Source organism: Corapipo altera, unplaced genomic scaffold (assembly GCF_003945725.1).
Source record: "Corapipo altera isolate COAL_440 unplaced genomic scaffold, ASM394572v1 61, whole genome shotgun sequence".
NCBI classification, from domain to species: Eukaryota; Metazoa; Chordata; class Aves; order Passeriformes; family Pipridae; genus Corapipo; species Corapipo altera.
The window spans coordinates 2,012,821-2,032,275 of NW_020884910.1; the positions used below are offsets into that span (position 1 = coordinate 2,012,821).

Consider the following 19,455-nt stretch of genomic DNA (forward strand, 5'->3'; position numbering starts at 1 on the left):
TTTTTAATCATGTAAAGGGGTTTGTGGTGCCTTTTTTTTTTATTTTGGTCCATGGCAGGTTATAGTTCAAGAGGTTGCAGTCAGTTTTGTGATCTAGAAGTTCAAATCATAATTATTAAAGGAAGGACCATAATGTTTAGATATAGAACTTTCCCCTTCCTTTATAGCTGTGTGGATACAAAAATACCACTTAGTTTTCTACCATACCTCCTGTTCTTACCTCTATTTGGAATCACCTTGGGCATCACTGCTTGAAGAACAGGTTCAAATTCAAGTAAAATCAAACTAAACATGACCCCTGAGAGATACTAGGCCAGAGCTTGAAATGGACCTACTCATCCTTTAAAAGATCTTTCTTCTCATTTCCTCCTTTCTGACAACTGTATGTATAAAGCACCTGAAACTGGTCTCTGGTGTGATCTCTGTTATGAAGCGTCCAAATGAGAATTACTTGAGCGGCAATCTGTCACTAGGTTGATTCATTCAGCTGATACCTCCAACATCCTGTGTGCTGAGTGCTTCTCGTGCTGTCCGGCGTCTTTGAGCAGATGGAGTAGCACTACTGCGTGCCTGCCTGGCATAGCTGGCAAACTACTTGAACTTATTTTCAGAATTCATCTGCTGGAAGTGCTTACAGCAGCCCTTGATTTCTTTCCTAGTCGCAAGTAATGTGCAAGTAATAATAAAGACCTCTCGTGGGTGTCCAGGTGGATGATAATTTTTTTACAAGGAAAGTGTTATGAGGGCTGCAGATGAGAAAAGGCTTATGGAAGGGGGTATGATCACCACAAAGGTACCAACACTTCCAATAACACTTGTGTTTTATTGGATTAATGCAGTTACAGTGCAATATGGAGGGCACCTCCCCACACAAATGACACATGCCGTCCACAAGATCCTCCTCCCAAAAGCCGGACAAACCAAAGGAACAGCTAGAGCTCTGCTATGTGCTCCAGAGGCAGAGGACAATGGCTTTGGCTCTATATTAGGAAATAGAGGAAGCCCTTCCCAGATGGAGAAGCTGTGGCATTGACACAGGCAGGGACAGCACAGAGTTGTGTCCAAAGCTGTCAAAGGAGCGTGGCTAACAGCACAGCTAAGCCTAGTCTTGGGAGCGCGAGCTGAAGCCTTGATCCAGTAGATCAAGGGGGGAAAATGAGAGAAGTGTGTTGAGGCTGTCTGTCTCACGTCAGGTTTGCCTATACAGGGAGAAGAGCATTAAAGTGCCCTGACATGAGACCAGCTTACATGGTATGTCAGGGCTCGTCTGGTGTTTTCATCCTGGAGAAGGCTTTGTAAAATACTGTTCGGAAAGGAGACCATGGCAGGACTGTATTTGTCCAGCTCCTGGATGCTGGCATATACAGATGCCATATGTGATGACAAGAACATTAGCAAGGGGAGCCAGGGAGAGTCCTCGGGCTGATCCCGAGGCACATGTCCGTTCTTACTGGGAGGGATGTTATGATACAGCTCTCCCCAAGGTGTGGGCTGTAACCAGATTTATTTCTGCAGTCAGGTGCCACAAACCCTTAATCTAGCAATGCTCCTGTTGAGGAGAGGAGTACAAGTGAAGATTGGTTCCAAAGAGACCATGAACAAATTTTGAGATGAGGTGCATGCAACCCACCCCAGCTGAAAAAACAGGTTTGAATCTACTGCAGGCATGACTAGAGCTATGACAGGCCTTGTTCATTTAGTGGCCTCAGTAGATTACTGGGGTGTGTGGTAGTTAAGTAGCAGCCAATCTATCTGGTCTTTGGGTCAGGAAGAGAGGGGACAGTGGGATAATGTTGTACTTCTCAGGCGATCTGACCTACCAGTGGGATGGCAGCCACCTCTCTATCTTGCAAGGAGTAATAAAATACAAGCTGGCAGCACAAGGGAAGATTTCATTTGCAACTAGGGCAATTTTCTCGAGCACTTTGACCTAGTTTTACATGCAAACCTTTTGACTGAAACAACAGGAAAGTTGTCAATTCTCCATCGATGCTCCTTTTCCAAATTTCCTTGTCCAGATTTTGCTCTTGGCTCCTGAGCAAAGGGATCAGGATCCTTATCAAAGAGGTCATGTTCTGCCCTTGTACTAGGACTGCTAGGCATGAGCTGGGTGCCTTCTGAAGGTTGAGGCTCCAGCTGTGGGAGGACAAATGTGTATTTAGCATGTAGGCAACAGAGATGAGATGCCATCTGCATTTGGGTCCTGCGTGCTCTGTGAGCCTGGCAGCTCCCAGGAGCAGTGCACTGTTGTGGCTGATCTACTGCTGCACACCCAGGTCTGCCTTTCAGCACCACTGTCCCTGCTGAGGGACTCACTGGCTTACTACTTTTTCTTATTCCCCTTCCTCCCTCCCCAGAAATGGGAAGAACTTGTACTCTCTCAAGCAGGAGCGCCGAGGTTGGTGTGGGAATCCAGCCGTGCAGGTGGGGCGTATTCCTGCTCTTCACTCTGGTGCAGAAGGTGCCTGGATGTCAAAAATGACCATGTCACACTGATCACCATTGTTCACAGCCAAGGGGAGCACATCCCTCTCCACTGTGTGTAAAGCAGAGGGAGGGAAGGGCTCCATGCCTTGTCCCTGGCCCAGGAGTCTGCTGCAAACCCGTGCAGCCCAGTGTTGGCCCTGCAGTCAGCAGCACAGGATCTTGAGGAAGGCTTTGCGGAAGTCAGTGTTGAAGGTTGTGTAGATGATGGGGTTGAGGGCACTGTTGACATAGCCAAGCCAAGTGCTGGCACTGTAAAGCCTTGGAGGCACATGGCAGGATGGGCAGTGGGCATTGAGGATGTGAATCAAGAAGAAGGGCAGCCAGCAAACTATGAATGTGCCTGGGTTTAGAGAGAGGAAGAAAACAATCATGAGTTCAGGGGAGTAACTACTTGGAAAAGGGCCTGCACTTGTGCCCTCTCCCTCCATCCGCTTACTACTTCCATGCATGTGTCTGTATTTCACAAACACTGAAGGCAACATTTATTCCTGACACAGAGAGACTTGGCAAAAGCTTGGGCTCTTGGGACCAGCTTTGTGAGTGGATGGATGGGGCTTCAGAAGTGGCCTGGTGACAGACAAAAGCAAGTGGCCACCACTTTGAGGGAAAGACTGATGCCTCAGCTGCTTTAATCCGTTACAATTAGGGCTGAGTTATTTCCCTGCTACTACTGAGTTAATGAGGGGAAACAGTGAGTCTGGTGACCACAGCAGATGACTGGGGCACCAGTCTTCTGGCTTCTCTATCCAGCTGTATGAACTGGTTCCTCTGCAGCTCCTTGCCTCAGTTTCCACTCCTGGAATTGAGCCCAAGAGCTTCTGCATGTATGGAAATTTAGGATTGTTCCAGCTTCATAATTGCAAAATAAAGGAAAAGGAAAAGCAAAGGTGTTGGCTGTTGCTCCCTCTAGCAGAGCTTGTTGGCCACTGATTTAAAACACAAGGCTAACAAAACATGGCAAATAATACACTAACATACTTGGCTTTCAACATCTGGGAGCAGTGCTCTAGATCCCTAGATGTCCCACCATTCTCTCTCCTGAGTTTGTGGAGCAGTGACAGCTGAAGCCCGGGCCTGGCTTGCATTTTTTTTAATCTCAGTACTATATTAGGAGCTTCTGTGCTCCAGGAAGTCCCAAGCCATCACCCTTTGCATGCCACTAGACAGAGTGGCTCTCACTCACCCAGGACAATCGCAAGCATCTGTGTAGCCTTTCTCTCCCGGAGCTGGATCAGTCGGGGCTGCTGCTGTGCCAGCTTCAAAGAGCTGATGGTTTTGCCATTGCTGAGCCTCTGTACCTCCACTCCTGGTTTTGTACACATTCTCCTCTCTTCCCGCCTGCTGTTTTGTGTAGTCCCTGGTGTCTTGGTGAGGGATGCCTCATGGCAGAAGCTCCGGTACCGCTGCAGGCTGAAGACAGTCAGCAACTTCCTTTTGGTAGACATCTCCTGGCCTGTGCATTTGAGTGGGAGACAGGGGGGAAAGGCGCCTTGGCAACCATTTGGCAAAGCTTTTCTCTCCACGTGTTCCTGCAAAAGAGGATGCCACAGAGGAACTGGAAACCATCCAAACTGTTCAATGGGACAAAGGATGATGAAGAAAGTTGTAGGAGTCAGCCTTAGCCCCACTTGTCTCTTAGGTTTGCACTATATCCTCTGGACTGACCTGAGGGGTGAACCAGCACTGCCTCCATCCCACCAAGGAGAAACATAAAAGCAATAAGAGCAGAAACGCTTGCTAACCTTTCATCTGTATTTTTGTGTTGGCCCTGCTCCCCTCAATATCCCCACCCTTTTAATGTAGCTCCACTGTGCGAAAATGGGTAAAAGGAGTGGATATGTGTGACCAGCAATTCCTTTCAAACTGTTGTGCTGGTTCCCATGGTTGCAGATATTTCATCTAGAAAGGTCAGTGGAACAAATGCACCATGAGCATTTTGACCTCTTAGGTCTGTCAGATGAAGAGGGTTTTCTGTTTTAATAATGTAGGTTAAAGCCTGGGAAGTCCTGAAAATGAAGCTTCATAGAGCGACAATCAATAAGTGAAGACATTAAAATCAATAAATGAAGAAATTAGCCAGACTTATGCATGGCTGAGAAAGCCCTGCTCTGAAGAAATACTGAAGTAGGCTATGCTCTTTTCTAGTTGCCAGTTCTAGACGGCAGAGATACACAAGGAGTATCCTCTTTCTAGAGGGCTGAAATGGATTTAACTGCAGCTTCTACATCTCAAATATCATAGTGTATGAGCAAGGGATGGGATGAAAACATGTCATGCCCTTATGCTTTCTGTTCTGTGTTTTGACCCTTTGAGGAGAAGAGATGGTGCATTCCCTGTCTTTTTTGACAGCTCCTACTGTGTTCATGTGGATCTTACTTTGTGTGCATGGCACGGTTTGGTGCTGGCGCTGTGGCTGCCCTGCCGGGTGAGGGTTCTCTTCTTTTGCCTTTGTCTTAGCACGAGATAAATCCGGACATAGAGCAGCAGGGTCACCATGAAGGGGAGGTAGAAGGACACCAAAGAGGAGTAGATGATGAAACTAGGGTTGGATATGGAACAGACACTAGGATCCCCTGGGGAGGAGAAGAGAGAGAGAGAGAGAGAGAGGAGTGGCTGAGCTGCTTCAGTTTAGCACAAGGAAGCTCTGATGTGTTGGCAAAGCGACTCAAAAGGTGGAACAAAGGCAGTCTAAGGACTGTAGATTATGCTATGGCTTACCCACTCACCTAACTGATACTTAAAATTAACTCTACATAGGGCCATCTGGCATTATTAGCCAGCACGTATCTGCCTGCTTTTCTGGCCAACAGCTGTTATCTTTCTCCTAGGATCCTAACTCCTTTTATCCTTTCTCCTAGGATCCTATCTCCTTTTATGCTTTTTCCTATTTCTTCAACAGCTCTGAGCTGTTTAGAAGCAGAGATGTGCCTTCACCCCCACCTGTCTGGACTAGCAGCATTTCCCACTCCCATCCCCTTCTTGCCTCAAGCACTGCAGAGAGGATGGATGGGGAGCAGTGGACTTCTGCCCGTGGCTCAGTGGGAAGGAAGGTTCCGCTGCTCCTCTGCCTCCAGGGAGAACAGGTTCTAGCCCTATCTGAGGGAAAGGAAAAAGACCAACCTGTTTCCAAGGTGGAGGCTAAATTGTTTGCTCTCCTCAAGGGATTAGTTGAGGAAGCAGACGGCAAGTTGGATGGGAAGGTTTCTCACAAGCAGTGCTAATATGCAACCCTTGCTGTTTAGAGATGTGTCCTGTATCAAATTGTGTGTCTGGACCTGTTGATATCGGCAAGGTGTGTGTTGTATGTGCTGCACGTTTGGAGATTTGCTCTGTGTGCTCAAAGTGATTGTTTAATGGGAATCTGTAGACCTGGACAACTTGATGGGCATTGATTTGGCAGTAGAGCAGGTAGGTCTGCCTTCAGAGCAATAGTCAGTGTCTATCTGAGCAAATGGCAAGTTTATGGACAAGAGCACATGGAGATTTTTCTCACCCTTCATAGTGTACTTACAGTTCCTTAAAATTTCCTGTAACTTGGCAAGTCTGCAGGACCCCCATTATATGACCTGACCATACACAATTTCCAACCCTCCCTGCATGCTGTTGTCCAGGACATCACCTACCTGTAGTATTGAAGCCAAAGAGGAGAGGACATGACACTGCAAATGCCAGCATCCAGACTACCACGATCATGAGAGACACCCTCCTGCAGGAGCTCTGCCCAGTGCTGTACTGGTATTGAACTGGTTTCACCACTGCGGTGTATCTGCAGACCAAACCAGCTCCAGGAAGAGGAGGGGTAAGAATGAAGGGCGGAAAAGGACCAGGTTTTTATGAGGAGAAATGAAAGCAACATAGGGAACATGATGGTGAAAGTGGTGAAGAAAAGGAAGAGGAAAGAACAGATCAGGTGATGGAATCATCAATTTGCAGAAATGGTAAGTGGGGCATTGCGGGGAGGAATAGAGGAAATCAGAGTTAGTTGGCAGCACTGCAGAAAAACTCTCTGCAGAACTGACAGCATGTGAAGCTACAAGGTTTGGGATACCAGATGGATCTAGAAACCCCAAGAAACCCACAACCCTCAAGCCCCTAAAGTTATACGTGCACTGCTGGGAAAGAACACTCTCTGGAGAAACCACAGTCTACTAAACTCTTTGTCTCAGCTGCCTTGTCTGGTGTCAACCTGACTGATAGACAGTGGATTGCCCATGGGCAGGTGTCCAGGACCTTCAGCTGCTAGGGTGCCCCAGGGGATGCAGTTCAGCAAGGCTAGGATTTGGAAGGCCCAGGAGTCTCACCTTTAGGATAGCCTAGGGGCTGCTCCTTGCAGACAGAGTCAAAATGAAATGGTGATAAAGATGCCCATGAAAGAACACTGGACCAACCCAGCATTGAGAGCTGCCTTGCATTATTACCCTTGAACCACATATTACAAAGGTACAGCATGAAGTATTTTTTCCTTCTCCCACTCCTTGGTTCTAACAGCACCATGTGTGCCAAGGTCTTGGCTCCCAACCCTCAGCATTGCTTAAAATAGGCTCAGTCTTAATATGCAGAAAACAAGAGCAAAGCTGAAGATTACAGAGCAATAATCTTCACCTTTCCCTATGCGTATGGCAGGATTTTCTTTATTAAAACTTCATGAGTGAGATCTCCAGAAGCAGAAACCCTCTGAGACTGAATGGGAATTGGATGTTCCTGCCTTCAAAAAGCATAAGGACGTGGTTGACTACCTACTGGGGATGTCTTGTTGCTTGTGTCTCTCTGCCCTCCAGTGCAGACCTGTTCTAGCTCATGGTGGGCAGACCCACATTATTAGCAATAGTGGCAGGAACAGACTTGCAGGGAGGTTTGTGGTCCTGAAGACACCACTGCTGTCTGTGCACACCCCACTTCCTTGTCCTTGCCACACTGGGGTACAGGGTCGACCCCCATATCCAGACTATCCCCCTGGATGTTGTTGTCTCTCACCTGTCGATGCTGATAGCACAGAGGTTTAAAATGCTGGCTGTGCACATCATTACATCCATGGTGACGAAGATATCACAACAGATACGGCTGAATGTCCAGACTCCTCCGGTCACCTGCACCAGCAATCACAAAACTGTCAGCCTTGTTCTGCACCAAGTCCTGATAAGTTACCTGGAGGAGAGCACCTCCTTACATGTATCTCAACAGCTAGATAAATTCATGTCCACAGCGATGTGCAGAAGGAAACTGAGGCACCCATGTTGCGCTCAATATAACACAACAGTAGGTCATGGAAAATAACCCTCACCCTAATTTCACTCCTTTATTTGCTCTTGCAGAGGGCGGCAGGATGAAAAAACAGGAGCTATTCCTTCCCTCAAGGCCCAGTATAATAAATTGATTTAAATTTGATATCACTGTATATATCCCTTGATTAAGGATTATCTGAGAAAATCTAAGAGCTGAAAGTGTTTCTCAGCTGATGGAGTGCTTTTGCAGGCAGTGAGCTGGAAAAGCACTGCAAATTTTATGCATTTATGTATGAAACAGGGACCTGAGACCGAGGCTTCTCTAAAACCTTATTTGGATTCTTATCTCAGTTAAATTTTGATTATTAGATCTGAGTGAGAACTCATAGGCTATTCAGATAAAGGGTCTTGGGTTTGCTACCATGTTGAGCTGTTGTTCTCATTGTTTTGAATTTTTAATCGGAACTGTGAAAGTTGTGAAAACTCAGCTGCAGCCAATCTTTGTGATGGAGAAAAGTGTTTTTTGGACCAGCCATCAAATTCTTGACATTACATTTTTGGTTGAAAATTATATCCTCCAAGCGCCCTGTGGCCCTGTTCTCCTTGGGGCTGGGATGACAGCCTGACTGAGCAAGGTGGTCTGTCTCAGCACCCACTCCTTGTAGGAGGTGAACAAGGAGGCAGCCTGGCCTCCACCTGCAAACAAACCCAGCACTGTGCTGAGTGGGGAAGGGGGTAGGAGAGAAAGAGGGAGAAAAATCCATGCTCAGGACAGAGCCTGGATTTTAGCCTGCAACCCCATAGATTCTGCTGTTTCAGCTGGATCCTGGGAAGCTATCAGAAACTGGCACTAGTTCCTAGTCTCTCTGCTTACATTTAGACAACATCTGGAATACTGCATCTGGTTTTGAGGCCCCAGTAGAGGAAAAACATTGATAAACAGGAGTGAGTCCAGTGAAGTCCACCAAAACAGTCCTTAGGGGCTGCAGCAGCACTTGTCCTGTAAGGACTAGCTAAGGGAACAGGACCTTTTCAGCCTGGAAAAGAGATGGCTTGGAGGGGTGGGAGGCTAACAGCCCTCTAGTGCCTAGTGGGAGGTTATTGAGAAAGTTGGAGGCAGGTTACTAAGAAGATGCAGCCAGGTTTTTCACAGCAGTGTGTGATGGGAGGACAAGAGGCAACAGGAATGAGCTGGAAGAAAGGTGCAAACTGGTCATGAAGGCAACTTTGCTGACCACAAGGACAGTGAGACAGTGGAGGCAGTTGCTTAGTAAGTCTATGCAGGATCTGTTATTGGAGGATTTTAAGACCCACTCAAAAATACCCATCCCAGATCAGGCTGGAGAGGGTGCCACAAGTAGGCTTGGTTTCTAAGGTACTGGATCAACCCTGCAGCAAGTGTTGATGCCTAGACAGGATGCAGGTCTCTGCAGAGAGAAGGACTTATATAAATACAGAATTCACTCTGTGAGAGTTGTTTAAGAAATAATCCTGAGAAATTTAAATGGCTTTGGTAGTAGCAGCATTCCCACACATGGCACAGAAACTTGCCGGCATGAGCTGTGTCTTTAGGGCGTTCTCTGCTGGACCCAGCTGCTACATTTCAGAAGTCAGGTATTGAACCAGGCAGTCCTCCATTAGACCTTCTGACCCTGAATGAAGGCAGGGAGAGAAATGGGAATTGGCTTGCAGAATGAAGAAAGGAACTGTACTTTCCTTTCCAGTTCTCTGATACTGGTGGGACTCCTTTGATCACTTCTAAAAAAAAAGTAAGTGAAGGAGAAAAAGCCAAACCAAACCCAAACCAAACCAAACTGAGCTTTTCTGCACAGTTAGGTGAGCTACAAGACAGGCAAACTGAAGACTGTCCCTCTGAAATTAGGGATTTTAACAGGCAGGTTCAGCTTCCAAAGGAACCCCCACCACCACTGGTTTTACTTTAGTTTTACTTTAGTCTCAGTGAGATTTGCTTGACCACCTCAAAATATATATTTAAAAAAATAAATGCAGGAAGCCTTTGCAGTAAGGGATGTTTCTGCAGTCTAAGGCAAAAAGCAATGCAGTTTCTATGGGATCTGTGGAGTCTAAAGAATATTTCACCAAGAGTCAGTGACAGATGTTTGCACCAAAGCCAGCTGCTGCTAGACCAGCAGATGTGCAAACACTTAACTGAGGGAGTTTCCAAGGTCTTGAGCACATTAAAATGCTAAACCCAAGAATGTGAACTATTAAAACTGAAGAAGGTGCTGGTGGGAATGGCTCTGAAGTGAGCCCTCTCAGGATGATGCATTCAGATATCACCATCTGCATACTAGACTAGCTTGTGTTAAGAGGATGCTCAACAGATCAAAATGTTTGGGCTTAAAAGCCATCCTGACTTCCACCAGCTATAGCTTCTAAAATGGGGAGTAGCTCTGCTGAAGTCAGTGAAGTTGTTAATATTTACCCATGGGGTATGTGAACCCAGAATTTATTTCAGAATTTAACAATGAAGAAGAGCCTTTATATTATAGGCCCAGCTCATAATTTTTAAAATTCTATTTCTGCTCTTCCTTTTATTGCTCTGTTCCACTCATCTTTGTTACAGCAGCTAGAACTTGCTAGTGTGCATTTCTGGTTTTCATGTGCTAGCAGGGTACCTGTTCTTTATCCCCGTCGTGCCTTTTGTCCAGGAATCTCAAAGGACTTCCCAGGTATTAACTGACTGAATCCTCACATCTGCCTGGGTGAGGTGGATAGTCAAATATTATTCTCTTACAGCTGATGAGAGCAAACCACAGAGAGAGATGAGCTGATACAATCTCTCATTACCGTTCAGTGACTGTGCAGCAGAAGTGGGAACAGTGTCCAGATGAAATCCTGGCTCTGTCAAATGCTAAAGCTCCATATAGACTATTCAGGTCAGATTCTCATCTCATCCTTCTTGATGACCAGTCTGCTTTATCTACAAAATTGTGGTGTTATTATTTTTTCCTCCCCAACTCTATAGGAAGCTTTCCAGTTTATGAATGCACAATGATATTTTTTTAAAAACTATGCCAATCCATCACTTTCCTGAATTCTTAAAATAAAACAATCTCTTAAAATAAAACAAAAGAATCTCTGCAATTCAGATATGAATGATGATGCCATGATGAGGAGCACATGGCTGGGAAAGTAGACAACCAAGTTGCATCAGGTGATGACTGGCATGTAAGAAGCAGTGCCTCTAAGCATGCTCACTGAAGGGTTTTGCGTTTAGGAGAGCTTCTTCTTGGAGGTGCTCTTAGCTCCAGCAGCTGTGAAATGGCTGCTCATGGTTTTGCACAGTGAGAGAAATGCATGAGGTCAGGACTGCTGACAAGTGGTGAACTGCTGAGCTGCAGTAACTCAGCTGTCTGTCCCCACGTTGACAATAGTCCAGTCCTTGAGCTCAAAGAGCAGTTGTAGGTCTTCCTGCTCAGGTGCGAGAGACACAGATGAGGAGACAGTGTTACTCTCATGCTCTGAACAGACTGGATCTCAGTGACAACCATCTTCTGAAACTTTTTTCCCCTTTGGAGGTAGAACTGGATGTCGTGAGAAGACTAAGAAGGATGTTCCCAGCCATGCTGCTACATGTCCTCCTGCATTTATACAATGGCTGTAAGGCATGATGGTGTTTAATGCCATCAAACTTCAGCTGGCAGGATACCCTAATGCCACTGTCTTAGAAACCTTGGTGAGCTTCAGCAGCTGCAGCAGCCACAGCATCAGAGATCAGTAAAGAACCGGGGCAGCAGTGTTGGTATATTAGACCTACCTGTTGACTCCAGAAGATTGGTAGACACATTGCTGAACAGCATTTTTGTGCTAGAAACTTCATTAGGTGGAGATGAGGATTTTGAGGCTATAAAATATTTCTATTGCTGCTTTGTCACAGCCTTCCTAAAAGACTTCTCAGAAAGAGACAGTTCTGGTCTGCATGACTGATAAAATAACATATTTCATGGCCAGAGACGACTCTAAAAATGGAGTGTAAAGTACAATGTTCACAAGAAGCATTCATCCACCTTTAGCTTCTCCATAAATAATGGCCAGTTCTCAAACGTCTGGTTTGGCAAACGTTCAGTAGGTGAACAGATATCGTACGTGGTTTTGGGGACTCAATGATTTTTTTTTTTTTTGGCAATTTCCAGGCTCATAGTGTATTGAAACATGATGCCATTTCTGCTTCATCAGTAGCATCACTCATCCACAAACAGCAGCAAATATTGAAACAACTTTGATGCTTTTTGGACTGTTTTTTAAATCTTAGTCTTGCTGGAGTCCTACAGCCCAGTTCTCTAGGAGACACTGCACAGTGCCAGGAGTGGTAGTTTAGGATGTGTATGGGTTCTTTCCCTGTTGTTTGGATGACTCTTATATCAGCTACTTTGATTATCCAAGCTCCACAGATGGAAATTAGTCTTAAATGGGTCTACAAACACAACTAGGGAACAGACCTACTGCTGTGCTCACAAATTGTGACCAGAGCACTGCATGGGGGCAGAGGCTGCTCTGCAGATGTGCCTCAGTCCCACCCTGTCCACAGCAAGAGCAAGTGCCAAATCTTTTCTAATGCAAAGCATAATGTCATTTCATTAAAGATTCTAATGCCCTTGAGCTGATAGACTATTCCAGTCTGAAATAAAATTGGACTTTTAATAAAATTGGATTTTAATAATATTTTTTAGTTGCAATCAAATTGCAGAGTCTAATGGGATGGCTTCCCACACACACACACACTTATTCCTTTCTTTTTAATCATTTGATGTAACACACTCAAGCTGTACACATCCTGCAGGTCAGCTCCAGAACTGCTCCACACAGGTTAGTCTAAATTTCGTCACCGACTTTCTTAGGAACATGATCATGCATGCAGTGGTGTGGTTAAATTCTGCTGATCTTTCCCAAGTTGCACTCACCTCTAGGTACACCATCCATGGCATCACCAAAGTAGCCACCAGCAAATCTGCCACTGCCAGGCTCACCACAAGGTAGTTTGTTGTGGTTTGCAAGGTGCGTTCCCTCAGCACAGCTAAGCAAACTAGCACATTCCCAAAGATGATGGCCAAAATCAAGAGGCAGTAGCAGAGGGCATAGTAGGCATGTGAATGTGGCAGGTCAGGCTCTGTAGTGTTGTTTGCCCCACAGGGGATGGGGTTAGTGGTGTTAGGATGACTGCTGGCTCTTGTGAAGACGGCCATGGGGATGCCGCTGCAAAGAGAAAAGAGAGAGATGACCGAAAGTCGGAGCTCTACAATAATTGTGGAGAACAGTACCCTCTGTGGGTGGTGTATGAGTTTCATACTTCCTTTATGAATGTTACTTCAAGCCAATCATAGAGGATTTTTTCTGCTCATATATGGGCAGAGCTTTGCTTAAAGACTTGCTTGGCCTGTTCTGTTTTTCACTGAATCTAAGCCAAGAGAAGAATGCAAGAATTCACCTTCTGGGTGCACCTGAAAGGTGCTTCTTACCAACCAACGCAGCTGTATGGGATGTGGCAACTGTTTTAAGAGGCACCAAAGTCACAGCACAAGTCAGCTGGGCAAGAGTGCAGTCTGAAAGGCAACAGTTTGAAATGCTGAGGAAGATCCAATGCAGTTACAAAAACTAGGGCTTTAGCCAGAAGCTTGGAACTTGTATCTTTTTTTCTGGGAAGTATCCTCTCCCTTCCCTCCTAAAAAAATGTCTTCAATAACTTCACACATGAGTGCTCGGCATCCTGGCAGAGAGGCTGCACCTGCAATGCTCACATAGCCTCTTGATCCCTAGGTGTCCAAGAGCACAGTCTCCAGAATTTCTCTTTTCCTGCACGTTATTTCTGTCCCAGACCCTGCCTGCCTTGCCAAAGCTTGACTGTCATTGCTGCTCCCATTTCATGCATACTGTGCTCTGTGTTTTCCATGCCTTGCCAGAAGATGTGCTTCCTGTGCTGAAAAGCAAACTAACTTGAAGTTTGGGATGAAATAATGGAAGGATGTTTGTAGGGTATTCTGTGTTTCTTTTTCTTACAGTAGATTCAAGATTGTGCTCAGGAACCCACCCTTTCTTGATTTAGGAGAATGAATTTTTCCAGAAATATGAAGGCTGCTGTCCCAAGGTTGTTCTGTGACATTTAATTGCTTGTATCTGATTTTTTTTTCTTTGCTACTGCTCCCATTGGTGAACTCGTCATCATTCTGACAGGTATGAAAGGCAAGGGCAAAACACTGCAATATCAGTGGTATAAATATTACTCTGTTTCACCTCACCCCTTGAACAGCAGCATCTGTGATGCACAGCTGCTACACAGCTACACTCCTGGAAGAGTAGCTGTGCAATAAGTATAAGTTGCTCCAGTCCCTTGGGATATATTCATCCTTGAAACTGGTGCCACTCTCCCCTGCTGCTTTTTAGCTGGGAGAGGACAAGGGTTGAATGAGATGGAAACTGAACTTCCCTTTGTCCTGTGGTACCTTCAGGATACCTCTTATGGCATGTGTTTTGTTTGAAAGTGCTTGTGCTCTCATCTCTCCTTCTTCTGCCTGCCCCTGACAAAGAAGTTAAGCCTTCCACTGGATCACAAGGATCTCTTGTAGCATGAGCTGAGTCCAGGACTGTTTGTTCATAAAACAGTTGAGCTGCAGCCACCCAACCAGGACTCATTTTGTTGCATCCCTTGCACCAACACAGCTCCTGCTCTGGGAATTCTGTATTGTCAGGGGCCAGGAAAGGCTGGTTCTGTAGCACTGGAAGAAACCCTACATTTACCAGCTGACTGATAAGCAAAGCTATAAGAGGGAATAAACAAAACATTATGCATAATATAACCAGAAGGCTAAAGGCACCATATTACACAGTTCGTCCGTGGGTCATCTGTCCTGTTTTCTCCTTACATCCTTGAGCACTATTTCCGACTCTCACCCGGGGGCCAGTCTTCCCTACCAAGCTCCCCAGCCCTGCCCATCCCTGAACTGCCCCCCAACCCTACAGCCTTGCTCACTCCGCACGGGGCCAGGGTGCTACCAAACCAGGCAAGTGCCAGCGTACCTGGATACCCGCAGGACGCCCACCACCCTAGGCAACAGGGTGGCAAGCTGAGACAGGGACAAGAGTCGCAGCCGTGGGGACGCGGAGGAAGAGAGGAAAGGGAGGAAAAGGGATGTTCCTCCCATGGGTCTCTGCCTCGGAGGGGTCCGCGTGTAGGTCCCGGCCCGGATGGCGGGTCCAAGCGCGGGATACAGAGCGCAGGGAAGGATCTGGTGTCCGAGCGTAGGGTCCAGACGCCTTTGGGTCCATCTCCAGCTGCGGATGCCGCTCCGCGCCCGCCGCTCCCGCACCCGCGGGGCAGCGGCGCCGCTCCCCGTCCTGCCCCCGACCCCGGACTGCCGTGAGCCCGGCGGGGGCGAGGGAGGCTGGAGAAAACCGGGGGGGGGGGGGAAGGGGGAAAGTGAGGGGTGAGAGGGAGGCGGAGGGGCTGCAGGAAAGGGGACCTCCGGCACCGGGCGAGAGGGGAGCGGGGAGGCAGCAATCAGGACTTACCCCCGGCCCGTCGGGCCGTGGCACCGCCGCCGCCCAGAGGGGCTCCGTCCTGATCCCGGTCCCGTTGACTCCCGGCCCGACCCGTTCCCTCCTGCCACCTTCCCGTTGCGGAGCTGCGGGGCGGGACCGGGCTGGCCACCTCCTCCCCGCCCGCCCCCTGCCCCGGGACCCCGCGCTGTCCCCAGAGATTGCCCTTCTCCCAGAGGGACCTGGCGAAACGGGTCCGGGCGAATTTTGGAGCCAGGGTGCGCAGCAGGGGTGTGCTTTGCCGAGGGGCTGGAGGCGAAGCGGGAGCTGGGAAGCCGAGGCTCCGGTGCTGCGGCGGAGCGGGGGGAGATGCCTCGCCTAGCGGATAGAAAGTTGTCGGTTAAAAACCAGTTAGTTGAAAAAAATGATCAAAGCAGAGATGGTTTTGAGAATGGGGAGATAATATATCTATCTATCTTTAAATAAACTACCTTAAACCTGAGATGAAAGAGTGCAGGTAATCGGAAAGGAGAGTGATATTGGGAAGTATCCTTCTCCTTCCTCTCCAGGGACCGCTGCCGGTAGGGACAGCATGCCACATCTTCCATGGCCAGACCATAGCTGCAACCCCTGTCTCTCAGATGTGTCTTCCCCTGAGGTCTGAGATCAAGTCTCTGAGGCACAGTTCTCCTCTGACTGTGGGCACTGGAAGAGCTCTGTGGGGGTACAAGTGATCCTGGTGGGCCTTTTCTCTCCTGGGGTTGTGCCCACCACCCTCTCTGGCACAGCAAGTGGGGCATGCAGTGGGTTGTCATGAGGGTGCAGGATGCTCGGCTGCAGGGCTGTGCATGCAGGAGTTGTGGCCCCAGGAGGGAGGAGGAAAAGTGCTGTTCCCCTTTATGTACCCACTGGTTGGGTGGCTACAGGTTAACTTGTAGGTGGGCAAGCAAAAGAGAAGGTACTGCGGAGAGCAGAGTTTAAGAATTTACTTATCTTAAGAAGTGTGCCTTGGGACTCTGGCTGCCTGGTTTATCTCTGCTGACTTCAGCTATCCAAGCTAATCTCTCTGTGGGTAAGGGTGGTAGGATGGAGGAGTGCTGTAGAGAACACTCATACCCATCAGGTGTGAGGGGTGTGAGAGTGCCATCTTTAGCCTGCCTGGGCATGATGGAAGTACCTATACAGGATTTGATGGGGACTAATCAGCACCAATGTCTTTAACTGTGACCCTAAGGCGGGTTGGTGGATGGCGCTGGATGAGTGTGATGAGTCACTGCCTAGTCCCTATGGTCAACACATTCACACGTGTCCTCTGCTGGAGGATACAGCTGCTAGGCTATTGGACCAAATGACCCATGAAGGGCTCTACAGCCTCTTTATTCCCTTGGGAACTCCAAAATGGTGTGACACGGACTACACTTACTGTGCTTATATTACATGCATACAGTTAACTTTTGCTGTCATCTGTACTTTGCTGCTCATCTTTGGGGAAATGCATTTGCTAGCTGTGCCTGGAGCAGTCAAGGAAGGGGGGAAGCCCTCCTGCCCATGCCCAGCAGGAGGATTTTTAGCTGTGAGCTTGAAAAGAGTCCAACACACCCACACTTGTGTGGTTAAAACCTCAGGGGAAAGCACACACTGTAATGCTTGTTCTTACTGGTGAGGGCTGTGAGAGTCACAGGCTGGGTGTGAATGGCCAGTAAGCACAGCTCCTCACAGTGGGGCTAGCAAAGAGATGGAGGCATTTTAACTTCGCTTTAGCAGTTTTAAAATGCAGCTTGTTTGTTGGCAGTTCCCAAAAGATTGTGGCCAGCAAGGTACTCACATCGGCTCTAGGACGATGGGACCACAAGGCACTACAGCAACAGCCTTTAGTGCTGTTATCTGTTCAATGTAGCATCTAACCACTGATCAATAAAGAGACATTGTCTTGCCTTCCTCTAAGATAAGTGGGGTGCAGCTGGGGAAATTCACTGCTTTAACCACAAAAGCACTGCTGCTTTGTCACATCTTTATCTTCCAGTGCTGAAACCTTCCCTTTTGCTTTGCATTTTGTGTCAGTGGATTCCCTCTTGTTAAACTTGTTTCTTTCTTTAATTATTTTTATCTCATTTCTTAATATTAATCTGACTCCATAAAAAAACAATCATAGACTCATGATTATAAAAAATAATCATAGACTCAAAAATAATCATAGACTGGTTTAGGTTGGAAAGGACCTTAAAGATCATATAGTTCCAGCCTAGCCTTGAGCACTTTCAGAGATGAGATATCCATAGCTTTTCTGGGCAACCTGTTTCAGTGCTTCACTACCCTCACTGTAAAGAATTTCTTCCTAATATCTAATCTAAACATACCCTCTTTCAGTTTAAAGCCATTCCCCTTTGTCCTGTCACTATATGCCCTTGTAAAAAGTCTCTCTCTGTCTTCCTTGTAGGTCCCTTTAAGAGCAGGAAGGCTTATCTAAGGTGTTCCTGAAACCTTCTCTTGTCCAAACATAATCTAGTTGGAAATGTTGCTGCTCTACTGAAGCTCATTCTCCTCAGTGCTCCCTCCCCTCCTGGGGTGGCTCCCTTCATGACCGCTTATTTTCCTGAGACTGGAATCTCTTTGGGGTAAGGACTTAATGACTTTTTTGTGTTTACTCTGCAGCAGAGGTCTTGTGAAGCAAGATAATAATTCGTAGGATCATTTAATTTAGAATAGATAGCACCACACACAGAGGTAGGGTTGGATTAAAATTGCATAAGCAATCTTGTTGTGATATTTGCCATGATTTTTTTTAATAGTACAACTTCTTTAATACAGTGTGCAATGTCTGTCTCATAAACTCTTTGCCTTCCTCCCACCCCAAAATCAAGCGTGTGGTATATATTTGCCCCAGTTAAACATTGGCCTTGGGTGTGACAACATGGTATCACCAGAGCACAGCAGAGAAACAGGTCAATAGTGAGAACCTCAATGAGCCAGCAGGTTTCACTGCTCAAACTCCTGGTTCTCCAGCTCCAGCACAGGCTTTCTGCCCCATGTGCAGAAAGTTGAGAGAGACCATAGTTCTTAAACCTGGTCCATTCCCTCTGGGTCCCCTCCAGCCTGTTTCTTTGCCCCCATCTCCAATGTCAACTTCTTTACTTCTTCTTTTCAGTCCTGTACGTCCACAAACTCTTTGGTAAAGATTTCAAATAACTTGGATAAATGTCAGTGTTCTCTCTTAATTGTCCCCACCTCCTTGCCCATCAGTCCCATTATTCCTCTGTACTAAGTTTGTCCAGTGAGTACTGGTGCACTCCTGTTCCCTTATGTCCCTCTCTAGTCTGTGCTCGTGTTTCTTCCTTTGGTTTCTATCCTGTCTCAGCACCCTGTCTAGTTCCTAAACCTCTGGTAGCTTCATCCAGCCTATTTGTCCTTCTCTACTACTTCTGCTTCCCAAGCTCCTCACTCTTCACCTTGCCAACTCTGGCTCGCTTGCTAATCCCCTCCGCTCCTGCAGCTTAAAGGATTGTTTCCAAATGGTATTTGCTGTGCTTTCACACCTCAGTTGCTGTCACTACAGCCAGTATTTGATGTGCAGTGTCTAAAATGTGCCACTCAGGTGGAATTAATCTTCCATCATTCATTTTGCAAATAAGGATGCCCTCCTGACAGTGAGTATTGTTAAAGCACTCTGCAGTCAGGGGGATTTTCAATACCTTCCTGCATAAAGCTCTAATCTGACCTCATGGCTGTCCCTGTTTGGAGCGGGATGCTGGGCTAGACATCTCCAGGGGACCCTTCCCAACCCGAGTTATCCTATGCTGCCATGAAAATAGCCTTGCCTGATGGTTGTAAAGTAAACAGAACTTTCCTGGCTGGCACAACCTGCAAACTTCAGATGAAACTCAAGTTCATACCCATACCATCTAAGCAGGATATGCCTATTTGGCCCTGATAGCTTTAAATTTTTTACAAAACTCACCTGTTTTCACAGTGGTGACCAAAAAGGAATTCAATCAGCTTCAGGATGATGTATGCATAGCACCTTGCAGAAGCAGGACAGATTCCTTGAAGACGCTACCGCAGCTCATGTCAGATAAGATTCACAGGAGATTCAGATCCTGCCGATATTGATTCCCTTCTGCTCAACATTTACCTTTCCTGTTTCTTCTTCTGGCAGTCTGGAAAGAGGTAGCACAAACCTGCACAGCACACAGAGATGTGAGCTTAGCCCGCAGGGAATGTTTGTCATGCAAATCACATCTGCAATGGATTTTAT

The 19,455-nt window shown here is 47.0% G+C and overlaps 1 protein-coding gene across 1 annotated transcript; it reads right to left on the reverse strand.

Annotated features, from left to right (window-relative positions):
• Window positions 1–818: 818 nt before the first annotated feature.
• On the reverse strand, window positions 819–19,227 carry DRD3 (dopamine receptor D3). Its single transcript, XM_027653573.1, has 7 exons — window positions 19,159–19,227; window positions 12,635–12,926; window positions 7,462–7,574; window positions 6,111–6,253; window positions 4,864–5,060; window positions 3,671–4,016; window positions 819–2,827 (listed from the first exon to the last, which is right to left on the reverse strand). Exons 2-7 carry the CDS (start codon window positions 12,914–12,916, stop codon window positions 2,631–2,633), a joined length of 1,278 nt encoding a protein of 425 aa, XP_027509374.1. The 5' UTR covers window positions 12,917–12,926; window positions 19,159–19,227; the 3' UTR covers window positions 819–2,630.
• Between the last annotated feature and the right edge of the window lie 228 nt (window positions 19,228–19,455).

What these genes read in the sequence shown, in the direction of transcription:
- DRD3 (XM_027653573.1), bottom strand. Translation starts at nt 12,916, where the DNA reads ATGGCCGTCTTCACAAGAGCCAGCAGTCATCCTAACACCACTAACCCC. An exon ending in CATGGATGGTGTACCTAGAG is followed by an intron (nt 7,575 to 12,634) that starts GTGAGTGCAACT and finishes TTGCTGGTGCAG; the next exon opens with GTGACCGGAGGAGTCTGGAC. An exon ending in AACCGTGCCATGCACACAAA is followed by an intron (nt 4,017 to 4,863) that starts GTAAGATCCACA and finishes CCTCTTTTGCAG; the next exon opens with GAACACGTGGAGAGAAAAGC.